Source organism: Balaenoptera musculus, chromosome 1 (assembly GCF_009873245.2).
Source record: "Balaenoptera musculus isolate JJ_BM4_2016_0621 chromosome 1, mBalMus1.pri.v3, whole genome shotgun sequence".
NCBI classification, from domain to species: Eukaryota; Metazoa; Chordata; class Mammalia; order Artiodactyla; family Balaenopteridae; genus Balaenoptera; species Balaenoptera musculus.
In genome coordinates, this window is record NC_045785.1 from 134,371,104 (window position 1) to 134,394,300 (window position 23,197).

General features: G+C 39.4%; 1 protein-coding gene across 4 annotated transcripts in view; it reads left to right on the forward strand.

Moving 5' to 3' along the window:
• FAM20B (FAM20B glycosaminoglycan xylosylkinase) overlaps window positions 1–21,177 on the forward strand; it is a 48,342-nt gene extending 27,165 nt beyond the window's left edge. For 2 of the 4 annotated variants that reach the window (XM_036860652.1, XM_036860662.1), the window contains exons 5-8: window positions 4,736–4,907; window positions 5,125–5,316; window positions 14,573–14,632; window positions 17,159–21,177. In XM_036860652.1, the coding sequence (XP_036716547.1) occupies window positions 4,736–4,907; window positions 5,125–5,316; window positions 14,573–14,632; window positions 17,159–17,390 (656 nt within the window). In that variant the 3' untranslated portion in view covers window positions 17,391–21,177. The remainder of the gene's footprint in view (window positions 1–4,735; window positions 4,908–5,124; window positions 5,317–14,572; window positions 14,633–17,158) is intronic. The other 2 variants (XM_036860673.1, XM_036860683.1) reach the window with 2 other exon arrangements.
• Window positions 21,178–23,197: the final 2,020 nt, after the last annotated feature.

Genomic DNA, 23,197 nt, shown 5'->3' on the forward strand with positions numbered 1-23,197 from the left:
TGGTAGTTCATCCAAGGACAGCATGGAGATCGAGGTCATCAGAAAACCAGTTTTAAAAGTTTGGCGCATCCAGGAAATAGTGAAAGATTCAGAGCCTCAGGTTCATGGCTATAAAACCGGAATATTGAGGTCTGGAAAGGTAGATTGGAACCAGATTATTCATAATTAATAGCTGGCATTGATTGGTCTCTGACAATGTGTCAGGCACTGTGCTGAGCATTACTGGGGATTGTCTCTTTCACTCTTCACAACCCAAGGGCGGAAGAACTGTTATATTATCTCCGTTTTACAGAGGGAGCTTAGATAGGTGAAATTACATGCCCAACGTCTTGCAGTCTAATGACTATTTAGAGTCTATATTTTGATCCCACAAACCTGACCTTAGATTGCACTTTTAGCCAGTACACCTGACTCCATTCGGTTATAAAGGGTCTTATTTACCAAACTCAGAAGTTTGGATTTTGTCACATAGGCAACAGGTTTCCTACACCAAGCAATGTTTTGTTTTGTTTTGTTTTTTTATGTTTTTTGAATCAGTAATACATTCCCACAACTCACAATTTTTAAAAAATACCGAAAGGACTACAGTGAAAAGCTTTCCTCTCATCCGACCATTCCTTCTCCCTCCTCCTAGTGGTAATCTCTATTAGTAATTTCTTTATGTCCTTTTTGTATGAAATATGAATATATATTTTTATTTAACTCTACTATTTTATACAACATATGTCATACTGTACATACTACTGCATCTTATTCTTTTATGTAATACATCTTGGAAATCTTTCTATTATCTCATGTAAAGAGTTTCTTCTTTTTTTTTTTATTTTAACCAGCTACAGCATGCTCCATTGCATGGATCTACCATAATTCACTTAACCAGGCCCTTGTTGGACATAAAAGTTCCAGTATTTTGTTTTTACAACCACTGTTGCCCAAAATTACCCTGTACATATTTTATTTCATACATGATCAAATATATCCAGAAGTGGAAGTGCTGGGTCAAAGGGCACATACATTTTTACATAGATGTTTAATCAGTTTACATTCTCAGCAGTGATGTATGAGAATGCCTCTTCCCCCCTAGCCTCAACAACAACGTATTATCAAACTTCGGGTTTTGTTTGTTTCACATGTAGCATCTTTTTATTTGTTTAAGAGCCATTTGTATTTTGTCTTTGCATATCCTTTGCTCATTTTTTTTAAATAAATTTATGTATTTATTTATTTATTTTTGGCTGCATTGGGTCTTTGTTGCTATGAGCGGGCTTCCTCTAGCTGCAGCGAACGGGGACCACTCTTTGTTGGGGTGCGCAGGCTTCTCATTGTGGCAGCTTCTCTTGTTGTGGAGCACAGGCTCTAGAGCACCAGCTCTAGAGTAGTTGTGGCGCATGGGCTTAGTTGCTCCATGGGATGTGGGATCTTCCCGGACCAGGGCTCGAACCCATGTCCCCTGCATTGGCAGGTGGATTCTTAACCACCGCACCACCCGGGAAGTCCCCTTTGCTCATTTTTAGCTTTGTCATTGGTCCTGTCGATTTACAGGAGCTCATACATAAGAAGGATAATAGCCCTTTGTGATATGAGATATAAATATTTTCCCCAATTCTTTAATTTCTTTTGACTTTGCTTATAGTTTTTTGTTTTGTTTTGTTTTGTTTTTGGGGTTTTTTTTTTGCCTTACAGAAACTTTTTGTTTTTAATGTAATCAGTCCATCTTTTCTGATAGATTTTCTGATTTTGAATCATAGTTAGCCTTGCTCACTCCAACATAATGGAGGAATTCTGCTTTTTTTCTTTTCTTTTAGTACCTTTATAGTTTTATTTTTTGCATTTAAGTTTTTGATATTGTTGGAATTTATTCTGGTATATGTAATGAAGTATGGCTCCACTGTTGTTGGGTTTTTTTTCCCAGATGGCTATCATTTGTCCCAATAGCATTTGTTAAAGAGTCTCTTGTTTTTCCCTGTAGTAAATTTTCTTTATTTAGTTTCTTTATTTAGCTTTAGTTTCTGGACTTTTTGTTCTGCTCCATTGGACATTGAATCTGTTTATGAGCTGGTCTATAATGTTGTTGTTGTTGTTTAATATTTATTTTATTTATTTATTTTGGCTGCTCTGGGTCTTCGTTGCGGCACTCAGGATCTTTCTGGCGGCATGCGGACTCTCAGTTGCGGCATGCGGACTCTCAGTTGCGGCATGCAGACTCTTAGTTGCAGCATGCATGTGGGATCTGGTTCCCCGACCAGGGATTGAACCCACGGCCCCTGCATTGGGAGTGCGGAGTCTTACCTACTGGACCACCAGGGAAGTCTCCTATAATGTTTTAATTATTGAGGCATTATACTATGTTTTGATATCTGGTAGGTCTAGTCCCCTCTCTTTGCAGTTATTTTAACAATTTTCTAGCAGTTCTTATTTATTTTTTCTTATGACCTTTAAAATTGTCATACCTAGTTACCCTCTAAAAGATCCGTTGGTATTTCTGATGGATCAAGTTAAACTTACAAGTTTATATTTTTATAATTAAAAAATAAATGTGGTATATCTTCCAATTAGTGTTCAAATCTTCTTTACCTAGAAAAGTTTGTAAAGTAATGGAGAGTGATAGAATCAGCTTTGTGAGTGGGTATATAGTGGATTAGTTTCTATTTAGTGTGTACTATGCCAGAGGTTGGAAATACTAAAAAGTTTGAGTGCTGTTTGTCTCTTCAAGGACACATATACATGAGAACATAAACGATCATTAAAGGAGTATGTGAGGTTTTCTGGGTGTAGGGAATTAGCTCATTTGATGGCTATTATTTCGTAGAGGTGGAGGGCAAAGAAAGCATTACTTACCTTAACTTTTTATTTTGAAATAATTTTAGATGTACATGAAAGTTGCAGAAATGATCCAGAATCCCCCAGATTCCTCAATTGTTAACACTTCTGAATCATTTGAGAACAGGTTGCAGACATGAATATCCATTACAGCATTATATGCTCCCTTAAGACTTCAGTGAGTATATCCCAACTACCACAACACTCTCCTACACAACAACATTCAGCAAATCAAGAGGTGAACATTGATCCAATATCACTGTCTAATCCATAGATCCTATTCAGATTTTGCCACTTGTCCGTGTAATGGCCTGTGTACATCCAGGATTCAATCTAGGGTACTGTATTCAGTTGCATTCACTTGTCATGTCTTTTTAGCCTCCATCAGGCTGAAACAATTCCTCACTCGTCTTGTTTTTCAAGACCTTGACATTTTTGAAGAGTGCAGGCCAGTTACTTTCTAGAATATTTCTTAGTTTACGTTTGTCTGATGTTTCTTCATGATTTAAAAACTTTGGTGGAAATGCTAGCAAAGTGCTATTGTTCACTTCTCAGTGCATCATATCCGGAGGCACGTGATGTTGGTCCCATTGCTGGTGATGTTAACTCATCACTTGATTAAGATGGTGAGTGTCTGCGAGGTTTCTCCAGTATTTTATACTTACTAATAAGTAATTACTGAGTACTTTGTAGGGAGAAACTCAAAACTATATAAATATTCTATCCTCATCAAACTTTTGTCCGCCAGTTTTAGAATTCATTGATAATTCTTACCCGAATCAGTTACTACTGTGATAGTTGCCAAATGGTGATTTGCTAATTCTGTCATTTCTTCTAGACTTACTGGTTGCCATTCTTTTGATGAGTAGAACTCCCGGCCCTGCCCCACTTTTGTTTACTTATTTATTTATTTATATCACTATGAACACATAGACTCTTAATTTACTCAGTTACAATTTGTTACTGTTATTATTTGATGCTCAAACTATCCCAGATTTGGCCAGTGGGAGCCCCTACAAACTGTCTCTTGTGTCATTTGGAATGTCCCCGTCATTCTCTGAGTGCCTCCTTACAGCTGGCATAGCAATATGACCCAGGCTCATCTTGTACTTTCCCTGCTCCTGCTCTAGGGGTCATCTGTTTCTCCAAGGAGCCCTGGTTCCTTTTAATACAGTATTAAAATGACATTTAGAAACTGATATGTGAGTGTGTTCATTACTACCTGAGTGTTATTGTTTCCAGGTTTTCTAGAGGGGCAAAATATGTATATATATACATGTGTATGTATATATATGCATACATATACACACACAAACATTTGTACTTTCTTTTATATCTCTGTGTTTTAAAACCATCAACTCAAACCAGTATCTCCAATTCTAATTCAACACTGCAGGATTTACTCTGGCCTTCTCTCTTTTTATATGTTAAACTCCCTTCTCCATCTATCAGAAACCTGGTTCCCATTATCCTCAGTCTGTTTACTCATTTGCTCTAGACCCCACTCCCCACTCCGTATGTAACCAAAGTCCTGGTCCATGGTTTGGCCTTGTACATTCCCTCTCTCCCTCCCCTGGGCATTCTGGCCAAAATGTCAGTCCTGCTGAAGGAGAAGAGGACATTACTTAAAGTGAGTTCAGAAAGATACTTGTGACAGTAGTTGACTTCTGGGAGAGATTGGGTAGAAGGGACAGAGAGGGAAAGGGGGACTTAACTTTTTCGTATATATCCTTTTGTACCTTTTGAATTTTTTTACACCATGTGCTTTTATTTCCTATACAGAAAATAAATAAAGATTTAAAAATAAGCTCAGGATCTTTGTTTTCACACAGAGCTGCTCTCTTCTGCATTGTTTGGGGAGAATTTGGAGTCATCCTTTTTCTGTAAGTGTATTTGGTTCCATTCTCTCCTTTAGGAAATAATACTTGTTTCTATGGGAAATGTTATTATTGCCGAGAAACAGAGCCAGCCTGTGCTGATGGCGACACGATGGAGGGGTCTGTCACGCTTTGGCTTCCAGATGTGTGGCCTCTACAGAAACACCGACACCCATGGGGCAGGACTTACCGAGAGGGCAAATTAGCCAGGTAAATGCTCCTGTGAGCCACTACTTCATTCTCTCCTGCGCCTGGTCAGGTGCCAACCCTGTGTAGGAGCCAGGGTTCTGTCCAAGACTAAAAAGGACTATGGGGGGTTCAGGGGGAAACCTGCTAGTCAGGGACTCTCTCTTCTCTGTGTTTTAAACATTGTTATGTGTGGTGCTGGCACTCAGTAAACAACCCTGGTGTTGCTGCTTCCCTCCAGGTGGGAGTATGATGAGAGCTACTGTGACGCTGTGAAGAAAACATCCCCTTATGACTCCGGCCCTCGCCTCTTGGACATCATTGATACAGCTGTCTTTGATTACCTGATTGGCAATGCTGACCGCCATCACTACGAGAGTTTTCAAGACGATGAAGGCGCTAGTATGCTCATCCTTCTCGATAATGCCAAAAGGTAGGACCAGCAGGACTCTCCTTGTCAGTTAGGGGTCCTGTGTAGACAAGAAGAATGCTTTCTAGGGTACCCTGGAAAACCTCCAGAGCAGGCTCAACAGAAGGCATCCTTCTTGTTTCCACTCGGAGTCTTTGCCATTGGCACCCATCCTTCCAACTTGTTCAGAGTTTGTACTCCTTTCACCTTCAGGGATCTGAGGACTTTAAAAAAGTGGAAAACTCACTTTTTTCAAAGAGTCAAAGAGTATGATTCTCTTCACAGACAACTGGAAATCAGGTCTTCTATTTATTGCTACTTACATCGTTCTTTCTTGACTAGGATGTTTAGAATCTTGAGAAATACATAGTTAACGGAACATGAAATTTAGTTGTTGTTAAATTATTCTATCCAAAGGTTCATACAGTTTAAAAAATTAGTTTATTTGATAGGATGTTTTTGCTATTTTTATGGCAGTCTAGGCCCAGATTTTTTCTATTATGAGTAGGAGAGCAGTTAGTTGCTTAGTGATTGTATATAAAGACAAGTTACTTTTATCTTGAATAAGACAATTTTATTAATTTTGAATAAATGGAATGTCCTCATTTAGGTCTGAGCTATTTGAAGAGCACATTGTATTTTCAGTTTGCACTCTGCATTCTCCATGGTACCCAGTTAAGTGCCACACTTTTAGTTACACATAATAAATGTTTGCTAAATAGAATACTTCCTTGGAGCTGGAATTGTCCAGGCTCTGAGTCACTATTGGTTTTTGTTTGTTTGTTTTTTTGTATTTTTGAATTTTATTTTATTTATTTTTTATACAGCAGGTTCTTATTAGTTATCCATTTTATACACATCAGTGTATATATGTCAGTACCAATCTCCCAATTCATCGCACCATCACCACCACCCCCGCCACTTTCCCCCCTTGATGTCCATACGTTTGTTCTCTACATCTGTGTCTCTATTTCTGCCCTGCAAACCGGTTCCTCTGTACCATTCTTCTAGGTTCCACATATATGTGTTAATATACGATATTTGTTTTTTTCTTCCTAACTTACTTCACTCTGTATGACAGTCTCTAGATCCATCCACATTCCTTTTTATGGCTGAGTAATATTCCATTGTATATATGTACCACATCTTCTTTCGAATGGATAAAGAAGATGAGTCACTATTAATGTTGGTTGCTGAGAATAAGCTGAGACATGGATACTCGGTGAAGAATGCTTGGACAGCATTTGCTAAGGAGGCCATCACCTCATACTGAGCACCAGGTGCCTCATACTCCATGAAAGGGGGTGGCAGCTACAGAGAGTGAGAGGCCTGCAAACATTGCCTCTCCCATTCCCAGCAAAGCAGGTAGTGGCCGGTGCTATGTATTTCATTTTCATTTATACTGTATTTTCAGTTCCTGAATATCTTTATCGTTACTTGTAAAAATGATCGTGTGCTGTGGAAATACACGTTGAAGTAATTGCCTTCGCCTTTTTTTTTTTTTTAATTATTATTATTATTATTTTATTTATTTATTTATTTACTTATGGCTGTGTTGGGTCTTCGTTTCTGTGTGAGGGCTTTCTCCAGTTGCAGCGAGCAGGGGCCACTCTTCATCGCGGTGCGCGGGCATCTCACTATAGCGGCCTCTCTTGTTGCAGAGCACAGGCTCCAGACGCGCAGGCTCAGTAGTTGTGGCTCACGGGCCTAGTTGCTCCGTGGCATGTGGGATCTTCCCAGACCAGGGCTCGAACCCATGTCCCCTGCATTGGCAGGCAGATTCTCAACCACTGCGCCACCAGGGAAGCCCGCCTTCGCCTTTTATTATTTGAGGGCCTGCACTGTGCTGAGGGCTACCAGACCCTCCAGCTATTAAGGTGAGCATCCAGGAAAAGAGTGGAAGGTTGAAAGTTTTTCCAGAATCAGTTCTCCTTTTCTAACTCGGAATTACTAAGAGCATTTTTACATCTGCTTTGAATCACTGTTTTCTCAGCCTCTGTGAGCAGTTTTTCCAGTTTGAATCTGACCATATACTTTCTTGTAGGGAATACGATAATCTAAGTCTTTTTCTGATTGGTAATATTAGAGTAGAACAAGTATAACTTCTTTTTACAGGTAATGACCTTCTGCTTGTTTGAGAGAACCTGTTATCAGTAGCCTTTATTTCTCTGCATACCCTTAAAACCTTCTCAGGTTTGGGGGTCTTCAGGTTCTCCCTTGGTCTGTGGACCCCATACCGTGTTACGATGGTTACGCTTCAACACCTTGCAATATCCTGGCAGGAGAAAGGATCCTTGTAAAGGAGTATATTTGTTGTTTGATGCTGCAGTACAAGCTGTTAGGAATCCTGTGTCTGATTGGTCATGCCCTGTTTATTTTTATTTTTATTTTTTTTTTCACACACACACACTGTATTTTATTTTTACAAGAGATAAATAGACTGACACCAAGCATTGTACATGGATGACCACAACAAAAGCAACAATGATTGCAATTACCAAACCTGAAACACACTCATACTATGTCATAATATTGACATTCAGTCCAGTAATCCTCCACTGTAACAGCTCCTTTACTTTGCAGTGAAAATTGATTTGTATATTCTTTGCCTCTGAGTCCTTGTGGGATTTTTTTTTTTTTAATTCAGACAGAAAGTCACAAAAATTATACTCATCCTCATCAGTTCACTCAGTCCCATGTAATTAAATTTTTTTTTTCATCTTGATCTTTTGTTAGCACTTTTATGAGTTCATCAGTTTTTCATTAGAGTTCTGAAAATGCTTATTCATTCAGTTCAGCAGTACAGTCAGTTACCAGAAACCTGTACTTGTCAGAGTCTTTTCCATGAATTTCTTGAAGATGAAACCCTTTTATAGGAACATATTTGCAAAAGCATCAGAGTACACCCAGAACTGTCTGTAAATGAGAAAAGACTTAAAAATGACCACAGTTAAAGATTTGATGAAAGTTCATAATAATGCAGTTGACAAGAAAATTAGTTATTTCTGAGATATACATTTTAAAGTAATAACTAGGATTATTACTTATAACATTATACCAGAACATATAAGATTTTTAGAAATTTCATGTAATGTCTGAAACATTTATATTAACATATTTCCATACATATTTCCATACAAATACAAATATAAGATTTTTAGAAATTTCATGTAATGTCTGAAACATTTATATTAACATATTTCCATACAAATAACCCAATGAAAGTTTAGTATTAGTTGTTTTGTTTGTTTGTTTTTTTATACTGCAGGTTCTTATTAGTCATCAATTTTATACACATCAGTGTATACATGTCAATCCCAATCGCCCAATTCAGCACACCACCATCCCCACACCACCACAGTTTTCCCCCCTTGGTGTCCATATGTCCATTCTCTATATCTGTGTCTCAACTTCTGCCCTGCAAACCGGCTCATCTGTACCATTTTTCTAGGTTCCACATACGTGCATTAATATACGATATTTGTTTTTCTCTTTCTGACTTACTTAACTCTGTATGACAGTCTCTAGATCCATCCACTTCTCAACAAATGACTCAATTTCGTTCCTTTTTATGGCTGAGTAATATTCCATTGTATATATGTACCACAACTTCTTTATCCATTCGTCTGTTGATGGGCATTTAGGTTGCTTCCATGACCTGGCTATTGTAAATAGTGCTGCAATGAACATTCGTGTGCATGTGTCTTTTTGAATTACGGTTTTCTCTGGGTATATGCCCAGTAGTGGGATTGCTGGGTCATATGGTAATTCTACTTTTAGTTTTTTAAGGAACCTCCATATTGTTCTCCATAGTGACTGTATCAATTTACATTCCCACCAACAGTGCAAGAGGGTTCCCTTTTCTCCACACCCTCTCCAGCATTTGTTGTTTGTAGATTTTCTGATGATGCCCATTCTAACAGGAGTGAGGTGATACCTCACTGTAGTTTTGATTTGCAATTCTCTAATAATTAGTGATGTTGAGCATCTTTTCATGTGCTTCGTGGCCGTCTGTATGTCTTCTTTGGAGAAATGTCTATTTAGGTCTTCTGCCCATTTTTGGATTGGGGTGTTTGTTTCTTTAATATTGAGCTGAATGAGCTGTTTGTATATTTTGGAGATTAATCCTTTGTCCGTTGATTCGTTTGCAAATATTTTCCCCCATTCTGAGGGTTGTCTTTTCGTCTTGTTTATGGTTTCCTTTGCTGTGCAAAAGCTTTGAAGTTTCATTAGGTCCCATTTGTTTATTTTTGTTTTTATTTCCATTACTCTAGGAGGTGGATCAAAAAAGATCTTGCTGTGATTTATGTCAAAGAGTGTTCTTCCTATGTTTTCCTCTAAGAGTTTTATAGTGTCCAGTCTTATATTTAGGTCTCTAATCCATTTTGAGTTTATTTTTGTGTATGGTGTTAGGGAGTATTCTAATTTCATTCTTTTACATGTAGCTGTCCAGTTTTCCCAGCACCACTTATTGAAGAGACTGTCTTTTCTCCATTGTATATCTTTGCCTCCTTTGTCATAGATTAGTTGACCATAGGTGTGTGGGTTAATCTCTGGGCTTTCTATCTTGTTCCATTGATCTATGTTTCTGTTTTTGTGCCAGTACCATATTGTCTTGATTACTGTAGCTTTGTAGTATAGTCTGAAGTCAGGGAGTCTGATTCCTCCAGCTCCATTTTTTTCCCTCAAGACTGCTTTGGCTATTCGGGGTCTTTTGTGTCTCCATACAAATTTTAAGATGATTTGTTCTAGCTCCGTAAAAAATGCCATTGGTAATTTGATAGGGATTGCATTGAATCTGTAGATTGCTTTGGGTAGTATAGTCATTTTCACAATGTTGATTCTTCCAATCCAAGAACATGGTATATCTCTCCATCTGTTGGTATCATCTTTAATTTCTTTCATCAGTGTCTTATAGTTTTCTGCATACAGGTCTTTTGTCTCCCTAGATAGGTTTATTCCTAGGTATTTTATTCTTTTTGTTGCAATGGTAAATGGGAGTGTTTCCATAATTTCTCTTTCAGATTTTTCATCATTAGTGTATAGGAATGCAAGAGATTTCTGTGCATTAATTTTGTATCCTGCAACTTTACCATATTCATTCATTAGCTCTAGCAGTTTTCTGGTGGCAGTTTTAGGATTCTCTATGTATAGTATCATGTCATCCGCAAACAATGACAGTTTTACTTCTTCTTTTCCAATTTGTATTCCTTTTATTTCTTTTTCTTCTCTGATTGCCGTGGCTAGGACTTCCAGAACTATGTTGAATAATAGTGGTGAGAGTGGACATCCTTGTCTCGTTCCTGATCTTAGAGGAAATGCTTTCAGTTTTTCACCATTGAGAATGATGTTTGCTGTGGGTTTGTCATATATGGCCTTTATTATGTTGAGGTAGGTTCCCTCTATGCCCACTTTCTGGAGAGTTTTTATCAGAAATGGGTGTTGAATTTTGTCAAAAGCTTTTTCTGCATCTATTGAGATGATCATATGGTTTTTATTCTTCAATTTGTTAATATGGTGTATCACATTGATTGATTTGCGTATATTGAAGAATCCTTGCATCCCTGGGATAAATCCCACTTGATCGTGGTGTATGATCCTTTTAATGTGTTGTTGGATTCTGTTTGCTAGTATTTTGTTGAGGATTTTTGCATCTATATTCATCAGTGATATTGGTCTGTAATTTTCTTTTTTTGTAGTGTCTTTGTCTGGTTTTGGTATCAGGGTGATGGTGGCCTCATAGAATGAGTTTGGGAGTGTTCCTTCCTCTGCAATTTTTTGGAAGAGTTTGAAAAGGATAGGTGTTAGCTCTTCTCTAAATGTTTGATAGAATTCACCTGTGAAGCCATCTGGTCCTGGACTTTTGTTTGTTGGAAGATTTTTAATCACAGTTTCAATTTCATTACTTGTGATTGGTCTGTTCATATTTTCTGTTTCTTCCTGGTACAGTCTTGGAAGGTTATACCTTTCTAAAAATTTGTCCATTTCTTCCAGGTTGTCCATTTTATTGGCATAAAGTTGCTTGTAGTAGTCTCTTAGGATGCTTTGTATTTCTGCGGTGTCTGTTGTAACTTCTCCTTTTTCATTTCTGATTTTATTGATTTGAGTCCTCTCCCTCTTTTTCTTGATGAGTCTGGCTAATGGCTTATCAATTTTGTTTATCTTCTCAAAGAACCAGCTTTTAGTTTTATTGATCTTTGCTATTGTTTTCTTTGTTTCTATTTCATTTATTTCTGCTCTGATCTTTATGATTTCTTTCCTTCTACTAACTTTGGGTTTTGTTTGTTCTTCTCTCTCTAGTTTCTTTAGGTGTAAGGTTAGATTGTTTACTTGAGATTTTTCTTGTTTCTTTAGGTAGGCTTGTATAGCTATAAACTTCCCTCTTAGAACTGCTTTTGCTGCATCCCATAGGTTTTGGGTCGTCGTGTTTTCATTGTCATTTGTCTCTAGGTATTTTTTGATTTCCTCTTTGATTTCTTCAGTGATCTCTTGGTTATTTAGTAACGTATTGTTTAGCCTCCATGTGTTTGTCTTTTTTACGTTTTTTTCCCAGTAATTCATTTCTAATCTCATAGCGTTGTGGTCAGAAAAGATGCTTGATATGATTTCAATTTTCTTAAATTTACTGAGGCTTGATTTGTGACCCAAGATGTGATCTATCCTGGAGAATGTTCCGTGCGCACTTGAGAAGAACGTGTAACCTGCTGTTTTTGGATGGAATGTCCTATATATATCAATTAAATCTAACTGGTCTATTGTGTCATTTAAAGCTTCTTTTTCCTTATTTATTTTCATTTTGGATGATCTGTCCATCGGTGTAAGTGAGGTGTTAAAGTCCCCCACTATTATTGTGTTACTGTCGATTTCCTCTTTTATAGCTGTTAGCAGTTGCCTTATGTATTGAGGTGCTCCTATGTTGGGTGCGTATATATTTATAATTGTTATATCTTCTTCTTGGATTGATCCCTTGATCATTATGTAGTGTCCTTCCTTGTCTCTTGTAACATTCTTTGTTTTAAAGTCTATTTTATCTGATATGAGTATAGCTACTCCAGCTTTCTTTTGATTTCCATTTGCATGGAATATCTTTTTCCATCCCCTCACTTTCAGTCTGTATGTGTCCCTAGGTCTAAAGTGGGTCTCTTGTAGACAGCATATATATGGGTCTTGTTTTTGTATCCATTCAGCCAGTCTATGTCTTTTGGTTGGGGCATTTAATCCATTCACGTTTAAGGTAATTATCGATATGGATGTTCCTATGACCATTTTCTTAATTGTTTTGGGTTTGTTTTTGTAGGTCCTTTTCTTCTCTTGTGTTTCCCACTTAGAGAAGTTCCTTTAGCATTTGTTGTAGAGGTGGTTTGGTGGTGCTGAATTCTCTTAGCTTTTGCTTGTCTGTAAAGCTTTTGATTTCTCCATCAAATCTAAATGAGATCCTTGCCGGGTAGAGTAATCTTGGTTGTAGGTTCTTCCCTTTCATCACTTTAAGTATATCATGCCACTCCCTTCTGGCTTGTAGAGTTTCTGCTGAGAAATCAGCTGTTAACCTTATGGGAGTTCCCTTGTATGTTATTTGTCGTTTTTCCCTTGCTGCTTTCAATAATTTTTCTTTGTCTTTAATTTTTGCCACTTTGATTACTATGTGTCTCGGTGTGTTTCTCCTTGGGTTTATCCTGTATGGGACTCTCTGCGCTTCCTGGACTTGGGTGGCTATTTCCTTTCCCATGTTAGGGAAGTTTTCGACTATAATCTCTTCAAATATTTTCTCTGGTCCTTTCTCTCTCTCTTCTCCTTCTGGGACCCCTATAATGCGAATGTTGTTGCGTTTAATGTTGTCCCAGAGGTCTCTTAGGCTGGCTTCATTTCTTTTCATTCTTTTTTCTTTATTCTGTTCCGCAGCAGTGAATTCCACCATTCTGTCTTCCAGGTCACTTATCCGTTCTTCTGCCTCAGTTATTCTGCTATTGATTCCTTCTAGTGTAGTTTTCATTTCAGTTATTGTATTGTTCATCTCTGTTTGTTTGTTCTTTAATTCTTCTAGGTCTTTGTTAATCATTTCTTGCATCTTCTCAATCTTTCCCTCCATTCTTATTCCGAGGTCCTGGATCATCTTCACTATCATTATTCTGAATTCTTTTTCTGGAAGGTTGCCTATCTCCACTTCATTTAGTTGTTTTTCTGGGGTTTTTTCTTGTTCCTTCATCTGGTACATAGCCCTCTGCCTTTTCATCTTCTCTATCTTTCTGTAACTGTGGTTTTTGGTCCACAGGCTGCAGGATTGTAGTTTTTCTTGCTTCTGCTGTCTGCCCTCTGGTGGTTGAGGCTATCTAAGAGGCTTGATGGGAGGCTCTGGTGGTGGGTAGAGCTGACTGTTGCTGTGGCGGTCAGAGCTCAGTAATACTTTAATCCACTTGACTGTTGATGGATGGGGCTGGGTTCCCTCCCTGTTGGTTGTTTTGCCTGAGGCAACCCAACACTGGAGCCTACCTGGGCTCTTTGGTGGGGTTAATGGCAGACTCTGGGAGGGCTCACGCCAAGGAGCACTTCCCAGAACCTCCGCTGCCAGTGTCCTTGTCCCCACGGTGAAACAGAGCCACCCCCCACCTCTGCAGGAGACCCCCCCAGCACCAGCAGGTAGGTCTGGTTCAGTCTCCCCCAGGGTCACTGCTCCTTCCCCTGGGTCCCGATGCACACACTACTTTGTGTGTGCCCTCCAAGAGTGGGGTCTCTGTTTCCCCCAGTCCTGTAGAAGTCCTGCAATCAATTCCCACTAGGCTTCAAAGTCTGATTCTCTAGGAATTCCTCCTCCCGTTGCCGGACCCCCAGGTTGGGAAGCCTGACGTGGGGCTCAGAACCTTCACTCCAGTGGGTGGACTTCTGTGGTGTAAGTGTTCGCCAGTCTGTGAGTCACCCACCCAGCATTATGGGATTTGATTTTACTCTGATTGCGCCCCTCCTACCGTCTCACTGTGGCTTCTCCTCTGTCCTTGGACGTGGGGTATCCTCCTTGGTGAAGTCCAGGGTCTTCCTGTCAATGATTGTCCAGCAGCCAGTTGTGATTCTGGTGCTCTCGCAAGAGGGAGTGAGAGCACGTCCTTCTACTCCGCCATCTTGGTTAATCCTCTGCCCTGTTTATTTTTAATTTAAGTGATTTGAGCTGTGGGAGCATGAAATTATCCAGGATCACATTCAGGTTTCTTACAGAATTTGTTCTTGCTTTGATGCTAAGAAGGGGACGGGTGCTTCCACCTAATTCACTAAGTTTTCATTTAATTTTCAGCTTTGGGAACCCCTCGCTGGATGAGAGAAGCATTCTTGCCCCTCTCTATCAGTGTTGCATGTAAGTTACGCAGTCAAGTACATTTGCCTGCATTGCCTTCCTTTCCAGGCTCAGGTAACAGTACATCAGTTTTCTTGGCTTTAAAACTTCCTAATACCTGAGCAGCGCTTTTCATGCTTTTCTAACCCTGAACCCCCTGGAGATCCTGAGCTGTAGGGGATCAGGGAAAGGTTTCCACAGCAGTGTAGCCCAAAGCTCAGAATGCATTTTGAGTTTTGTATGAGTAGAAATTTTCACTTTATCCAATAATGTATATCCATTTTGTTTTAATATCAGAATATAGTCCTCACTCCCCCCCCCACCCAAAATCTAGTGCAACCCATGCCCCTAGTTGCTGTACTATGTTTACCTTGTGGTTTCAAGTCCTCTCACTCAACAGCACAACCCACCTGTGGTTTGCTTATCTCAGTTTGAAATTGTGTAAACCAAAAGTAGCTTTCTCCATAGGTATTTAGTAATTGATTTTTTAGAAGTCTATATTAGATAACAAAGAAATTAAAAAGTAAATCAAGAAAATGAGATAAAGACTGGGCTCTAAGGAGCTCCTTTTCAGATCTTCATTGCCAGTATGATTTTAAAGCATGGGCACTAAGAATCAGCTGGGATCCACCTTGCTTGGCTACACAGAAGTGCAGGTCCAGGAGTACCACTTCCTACTGCTCAGCTCCCAGAAACACACTGATCATGTAAGACTGCCTCTTCTGGCAACTGGTCTGTTTTACTTTTCTTTTCTTTCTCTTTTTAATAACAACAGTATTCTGCAGAAAGTGTTTACCTAGGCAACCCTTAATTATCTTCATTAATATTGGGAAGCAGTGATACATCCAGTCAGAACCTGTATCTGTGAAGGAAGATGATTTTGTATTAATAGTGCTATCAGTCTGGTCCAGTCAGGAGATAGAAAAGACATGGTGGGTTAGACAGGACAGTTTAGTATAAGCATTATTAAACTCTTTGATACAAGAGTGACTATAAAAGAAAACTAGAGCTGAGGGAGAGTACCCAAGGAAGAACAAACTTGGAAGGGGATCCCCCTCCCCAAGGCTGGGGTTTGGACCTCAGTGGAGAAGGTGTAGTTCAGCCCACTGAATAGCAGAGAAGTGTGTTAGTTTGCAGGTGCTGGGAGTGCAGGAAGCAGCCCTCCAGAATGCAGGCAGGATACAGGCAATCAGCAGGTGGTAGCATGGCATACCGAGAGAGCAACAACGCAGTAGAAACCCTCCAGGCTACAGGCAAGGCTTATTTGTGGGCCTGCACAGGGAATTGGGGCACCAGCATGGGTGGGTGGCTTTGGGGGCTCTGGTTTCCATGTCAGGAGGGCCTTAGGAAAGTTATCACCAAGCCAGGCCAAGGCTGCAACATCATGGAGGGCCTGCCTGTTCTGGGAATGTGGCCAAGGCAGAGTTTCATTTGATGACCTTTCCCGCACACTACTGACCCACTCACTGTACAGCAGCCAGAAGTGTCTGTGGAGAACCTCTTCCTTCTGCAGTCTCCTTCCAGTGTCCTCTACCGAGAAAGCGTAAGAGGAGAGATGCTTAAAGGATCTCTGTCCATTATAGCAGGGCATATATGAAGAGTGAATTTGGAGCTGTGAGAGGCAGTCAAGTGATACCTTCGTCACACAGGGGGAACTCTAATGCTCTAGGCACTTGTAGTATTTTTCAGAAGAGTAAAACCACACTGCCTCTGTGCTTGTCCATCCCTGCCATGCTTTATCCGAAGATCCTTACTTTCTTACTTTTCAAATGGTTGCAGAACAAGTTGCCTGCCTCATGCAGAGTCAGACTTTAATGCATACCTAGTAATTCTCACATTACCCACAGGGAGGTAAATACTTTTTTTTCTAAGATAAATAAAAGATCCTCTTTAGTTGGTAAAATAATTGAGAAAAATAGGTATCCTTAAACTTTTTCTATTTATAATATTAATGCTAGAATTTTTAATTCAGAAACATAAAAAGAAGGAAATTAAATTACTTTTTAAGATGTAAGGATAACTCCTGTTAACACTCTAGTGATTTCATTGTAATCGTGTGTATGTTTGTGTGTATGCTTACACACACATTTTCTTTCCCCACAGATTTGGAGTAAAAGAGTGTTTTCCCTCCAACTATTTTCCCTGACTCAATATTATATCATGGGCATTTCCCCATGCCACTGAATTTTCACAACTGCTTTTAATGGCTGCATGGTATTCCCTTGAATGGATAAGCCATAATTTATTTAACTATTTCTCAGTTGTTGGACATTTCAGATTGTTTCACATTTTTCCTGTTACAAATAGCACTGCAATGAACATGTATAAATATTGTATATATTTCTCATTAATTACCGAGAAAGAAATATCAAAATGTGGTAATGTTACTTACTCATAATGTAGAGCTACTTCTAAAACAGAAATGATTTTTCTAGTTGAGATAGTTTACGTAATTATTTCTTTACTTTTGTCTGCCATGCGGGCTTTAATCTCCATTTGATAGTGAGAGGTTTTATGTAACCTGTCCTAAAACTTTTTTTCTCCCAGCATTCGGGTTTCTACCTGGAACAGACTGAACTCCCTGAAGAATGGTGTGCTGAAGTCTGCCTTAAAATCTGCCATGGCCCATGACCCCATCTCCCCAGTGCTCTCTGATCCTCACCTAGACGCTGTGGACCAGCGGCTCCTGAGTGTCCTGGCCACCGTGAAGCAGTGCACTGACCAGTTTGGGATGGACGCAGTGCTGGTGGAAGACAGGATGCCTCTCTCCCACTTGTAATTCTCCACAAAATAAGTGAAACTTCTTTTTACAAAGATAGAGAAACAGCACAATCAATTCCGAATGGTATGAGGTGGATTGGAAATGGCCAGCAGCACGTTCTGGTGACAGGGGACAGGGTGGCCTTGGATTTCTTTGGTGTTTGCTGTAGTAGAAGTTGAAGCAAAGACTACAAGTTTCAGACCACGGAGCTGTACCTGCTGAACCACCTTCTGACTTCCTCGGCGTATGCCCATTCTAGCAGTGGGCATCACAGTTGGTCAGTATTAATTCTCATGCCAAAGGACAAATTAGAGGTGTGACATTTGAATAGGTTAATGTTGGGGTTGGTTCTGAAGTGTGTGTTTTGAGTCCATCCTTATAATCCTTTCTCCACACTTGTGGATTTTCCGAAAACACTTTGTAATCTCTCGAGTCCTTTTTTACCAGGACTAGTCAAATTGGGAATTTTACTGCTTCCTAAGGAGTGGCAGCAAGTAACCCAGCATTCTATTAAGCCAAAGTAGCATGCTCTGTTGGAGGGACTATGTTTTTAAGATAGAATTAGAGGAAGGACAAAAGCAGGAAAGATGTTTGGGCTTTTAAGTGAGTAGGTGGTGCTTTTGATGATTCTTAAAGGAGAGAAGAAGAGAGAGAGACCTGCTTGGTAGAACCAGAATCAAGGCGGTGATTGAATTAGTGAAAAAACAGGTTCCCCTGTATTTAAGTTCTTAACGTATATAAAAGCAAGCATGACTTGTACCTAAGTAAGATTTGCATTCTCATAATTGTGTCCAAATTAATCCAAAAAAGTGTCCCTGGAGAACCTACCATTACAGCCCAAGCACAATTCTGTTATGGAGACGTTTTTTTCCTTTTGCCCAAAGCAGGCAAATCCTTTGCAAATTATCAAAGCAAACTGAAATAACAGCTTGAATAAGAGTTAGGTTGCCTGTCTTCTCTGCCATCCTGATTTTTAAAATGAATTTCCACTTCTGTCTTCAAGGCATTTGGTCATTAAAGCTGCTGTTCCCAAGAGATTGGCGATCCTATTTGTGCCTTTCTTGTGAGAAAAGCCAGCTCGCTCCTACGGATAATATAGTTCAGATCCTGCTGGTGGCTGGACCTATCTTGTGATTTGGGCCATGTGGAAGGCTGGAAACAAAGATTTTAAGCCTTCTTAGCCTTAAAATTAAGGTGGTTACCAGGAAGAGCCTTAAGATTTTGATTTATGTCAAACCCTGATTTCATCATTTAATCTTGTTTGGAGTTCTGAACCCACAATGTAGTATTGTCCTTCCGTCTCCTATTAGCACTTTCAAATTTCAAGTTGCTAAAACAGGCTTAGTTTTGTGTTCTGCCAAAGCGATTTGACATATAAGCACTTGCATTAAAATACAGGGCAGAGGAAACTAGGCCTGGTGTGTGCACACTCAACGTGTCCTCAGAGGTGGGTGCTTCTCTCCTGCATTTTGTCTGGGGACTGTTCCAGTTTTGACTTCTGTGAAGCAGACACTAATATTTAAACAGTGTGGTTGAACAAATTTACTGCCAGCCATTGGAGACCAGTTTTAGGTAACCACCCTTTCAAAACAGTTAAGAATTTATGCCCCAATTTTCTCAAATTGAAAGATAACTGAGTACCCCATAACTACTTTAAAGTAACATGAAATTAGGACGCTTTTGTACTTAGTATGTACATTTGGCGATGTACACAGAATGGGCTGAGTTATTTTTAAAAAGGTATTGAATTTAAGAAGACAGGTAGTAGCACAAAACACTGAGCTAGTGTTAACAGAAGGAAGCATTAATTCCAATTTTAAACTCATTTACTATATGCATCCAGGGAAGTTCACATTTGAGCTTGAGAATACCTTGGATGGTGCTTACCTCAGAGCATCAGGGAGCCAGCTGGAGGGACAGTGGGAAGGAGGTCAGCGCTGCTCTCCTTGGTAAATGTTAGCTGAACTAAATTTCTTTCAAACATGTGATACCTTCAGTATGCCCCAGTGAAATGAATAAGAGCTGTTCTCAAACTGGGAACTTTATTCATGATGTTGAAGGCAGAAGATTCTGCTAAGGAAAAAAGCAGGAGGAAAAGCTGCTTTGAAAAATGCCTCATTCTTTTTTCCAAACATTGCAGAAAATGTATAATCTCATTCTCTTTCCCTATTTTAAAATTCATGATCTTAAAAGGTGTTCAGATGTATAGTGGTTAAAGTTAGAATTATGCTAATAGAGTGGTGTGAACTGATGCTTAGAATATAAATTTATGTTCTAAGTCAGATCGGATTAAGCTGCAAAAGTACGGTTAGAATCTTGGAAACAAACCAACCATAAGCTTATAGCCCTAAAATTCATAAACACTAAATTCTGTTTCAAAAAAGAGGTAGATATCTTTTTTTTTTAAGTTTTGTAATGCTATCCTCTTGATGGTTTATCTTTTAGAATCAAGGACTATTATAATCAAACAGGTCATTGGAAGGGTTTTTGATCAGTCCTAAGCTGGGCGTGCCTAGCTAACATCTAAAGGTAGATGTGGGTACATGTTAATATTATAAAACTAAGAAAATCAGAACTGAGTACCATTTCCTGCCCCCCTTCTTCCACTTCTTAAATATTAGGTTGGCCAAAAAGTTCATTCTGGTTTTCCACACCATCTTACAGAAAACCTGAATGAAATTTTTGGCCAATCCAATATATATATTCCATAGTTTGGGCGAATATGGGTATAGAGGTTTCATTCTAGAATTGTTATTTAATATGAAGCTGTATTATGGGTTTTGGGGGTAAATAATTTTCTGTGCAAAACATTAATAGGATCTGATTTACTCAGAGTATTGCTCAATAATTTATTAATAAGGCATTTCTCCCTATTTGCACTCAGGATTAATAAGTCAAATGAAATTTAATAAGGAAATGGGAGAATTCAGGTACATCCTATTATTTTGGGAAAGATGAATCCTATACATGGCAAAAATTCCATGTCACCTGAAGGCAACATGTTCTTCCAAAGAAATCCAACCTTTCCTTTCTTTAAAAAAAAAAAAAAAAAGGCTTTTGGCCTTCCCCTTCCATCCACCACGTTCCTTCACCCTCCCTTCTCCACAGCTTCTGTATTCTTGTTTGACCATTACCTGACCACACCTCAAATAATGGTAAACAGCATCTATCAGTGAGCTGTCTTATGTGAGTCGTCTTGTGAGCTTGGGCTTCAGGAAACATGAGTCAAGGTATATGTATATATATAGTCATATATGTATTCTAACAAGAAAAAAATGTATTTATTTTGACACAGGGAAACACTGTTGCTGAAGAACCTGAAGCTAGGAGAAGGTTCTCTTAGTCTCTGAGAGTAAATCTAAGTGACATAAAGATATCCATTCAGCAAACACCTCCTGTGCTAGCCAGGGCCGACGCCCGAGGCGCATAGACCAGCCTCATGAGATGGTTGTACAGGGGAAGGCCAGCTTTCCCCCTTCGACGCCTCAAGTCTGGGTTGAAAAGGTGAGGGCTGGATACTATACTGCCACAGGTTTTTAAGGAACTAAGGTGTTACTCACAAATACAAAATGTCTGGGGGGGAACTGGGAATAACTTACTGGGAAATTAATTTATTTGCTTCAAAGAGAGGTGTAGGAACCACTACCCTCTGTTTTGATCTGCCAAGGATTTCCTCTCAGAGCTGTTGCACAAATAGAGGTTGTGCTTGGTAAGATACCAAACAAGACCTTGCACCTAAATTTCTAATGTGTTCTATGGGTTTCAATTCTGAAAGAAAGAAAATGAATAAAGATTTTAGTAAGTACTGATGTACCATCTTTTCCTCATTCTTTCCCCACCTCCCCACCCCGGTTCGGGATACTTCCATTGTTTTCAATTCCGATTTCCTGTTTTGTTAGGGGACAGAAGATTACATCTTCTGCATACACATAAACTTCCACAGGGATTGTTTCACAGAATCGACGGATAAGACCTTTACACTTCTCACTAGTCTTCAGAAGGCCCATATCAGGTTGTGACTGAACTGAGAATTTCAGTAGGATATTCTTAGGTGCCTTTTGTTTATTTAATTGTTAACTCCTTTCTTGCAGCTTCTTTAGAGATAAAGAATTATGAATCCCAAAGAACTTGTCAGCACAGTATCATAGAGGCCTGGAAGAAAAGACCAGCTGCCCTGATTATAATTCTTAGGACACCCAGACTTTTAAATTTTGAAATGGAAATGCAGCGTCATAAACCTCAACCAGACAACTGAGCAGAGTTCTCAAGATTTTTACTTGATTTGTAGCGTTTTTGTTTGTGCCAGTTTTTGTCACTTGTACTTGAAAACTAAAGGGAGGCTAAAGCCTAGTTAACGGGTTCCTCGCTGACTCACCTCATACGATCATTTTCCAGGCGAGATTTCAGGCTTCATTTTCTTCTCAAGCATACCAGCAAGACCAGTATTAAAGCCTGAAAAGGCAGCTGGGAGTAGGGAGGGAGAGGTTCTGTTATGGGCTCATTTTACCCACTGTATTTGCCTATAAAAACTGATTTTTAGCAGCCCTCATTTTGTAAAATAGACAAGAATGGTCGTAACCACTGGTTTAGCGTGGGTGAATTCTGTAAGATAAGCGGCTTTATGAATCCGAGGGAATTAGAGAATGAAGTCACAGTGTGTAAAGTATTGGTCTTCAGTAGACATTTGGGCCTTGTGCTGGAGGCCATCAAGATGATAATGACTGTCCCTTCCTTCAAGGAGCCCATAGTCCTAGCAGAAGAGACTACTTGTGAAGTACCAAATGCCTCAGGAATCGTGTGAATTAGAGTGGAAATAAGGAGCAGGAAAGAATCACAGGAGGTTGAGAGTGAGAGGTAGGCAGACCTACCTTGGGGAAGAAGGGGAGATCAATCCAGGCTTGACATGTGGTGTGTATAGAACCCCTGACTCCAGAAATGCAAAGCCGTATGTGTGTAAGATACAGAGCTTCCTGGGCCTGTACTCTGTTTTCAGTACCTGGGTCACCAGAAATAACCCTTCAGGGGTTTCCTTTGGTTCTCATCAGGTGTGCCCTGCCTCTTGAGAGGAAGTCTCAGTCCACTGTGATGCTTCAGTTGCTCTACTTCATAGATGTTAAAGGAGCCATTGGCTTATAGATTAGCTGTGAAACATTCATTTTATCTTTTCAGAGTTTGCTTTTTACATGCCAAATTTATTTGGAGATAAAGACTTGATTTTTACCCAAAGGTTGTTTTCAAGGCGGATGGTGTTCTGACGGCCTTCAGCGGGGTAGGGAAGTTGTCTAATTGCTAAGCTAGGTCCCATTCAGATGACCTCAATAAAGGTGCTGTGTGCCCATTTTCTCTTTGAAAGACTGTGCTAAAATGCATATTTTGATTGAGTAGGTTTGGGGCCTGAGTTTGCATTTCTAACAAGCTCCAGGGCAACGCCAGTGCCACTGGTCCTTGGGCCATTCATGAGTAGCACTGAGTTTGCTTGCTAAGGAATCAAGCTACCCGTAGTTTTCACAAAAGCCTCTAGATGTCCCCATCATCTATGAGATCTTGCTCCTGGAGTTACAGCCAGTAGCTTCCAAGCACTGAGAATGAAATATGAGCAATTTACTTGAAATAGAGGCTTAGCTAAAAACTGGTGTTTGGATTCATTGTTTCTATGTGGAACTGACTCTGGTAAAAAAAAAAAAAAAGTTTACTCTTTAAGGAAAAAGATGTCTTGAAATCAAATTGTCCAAGAACTTCCAAGCTACCTGCTTTATTTACCATGAAATGTGAAATCCAAATAAAAATCCAATCTCAAAAATTATCAGTTAGACCTACATGAAAGT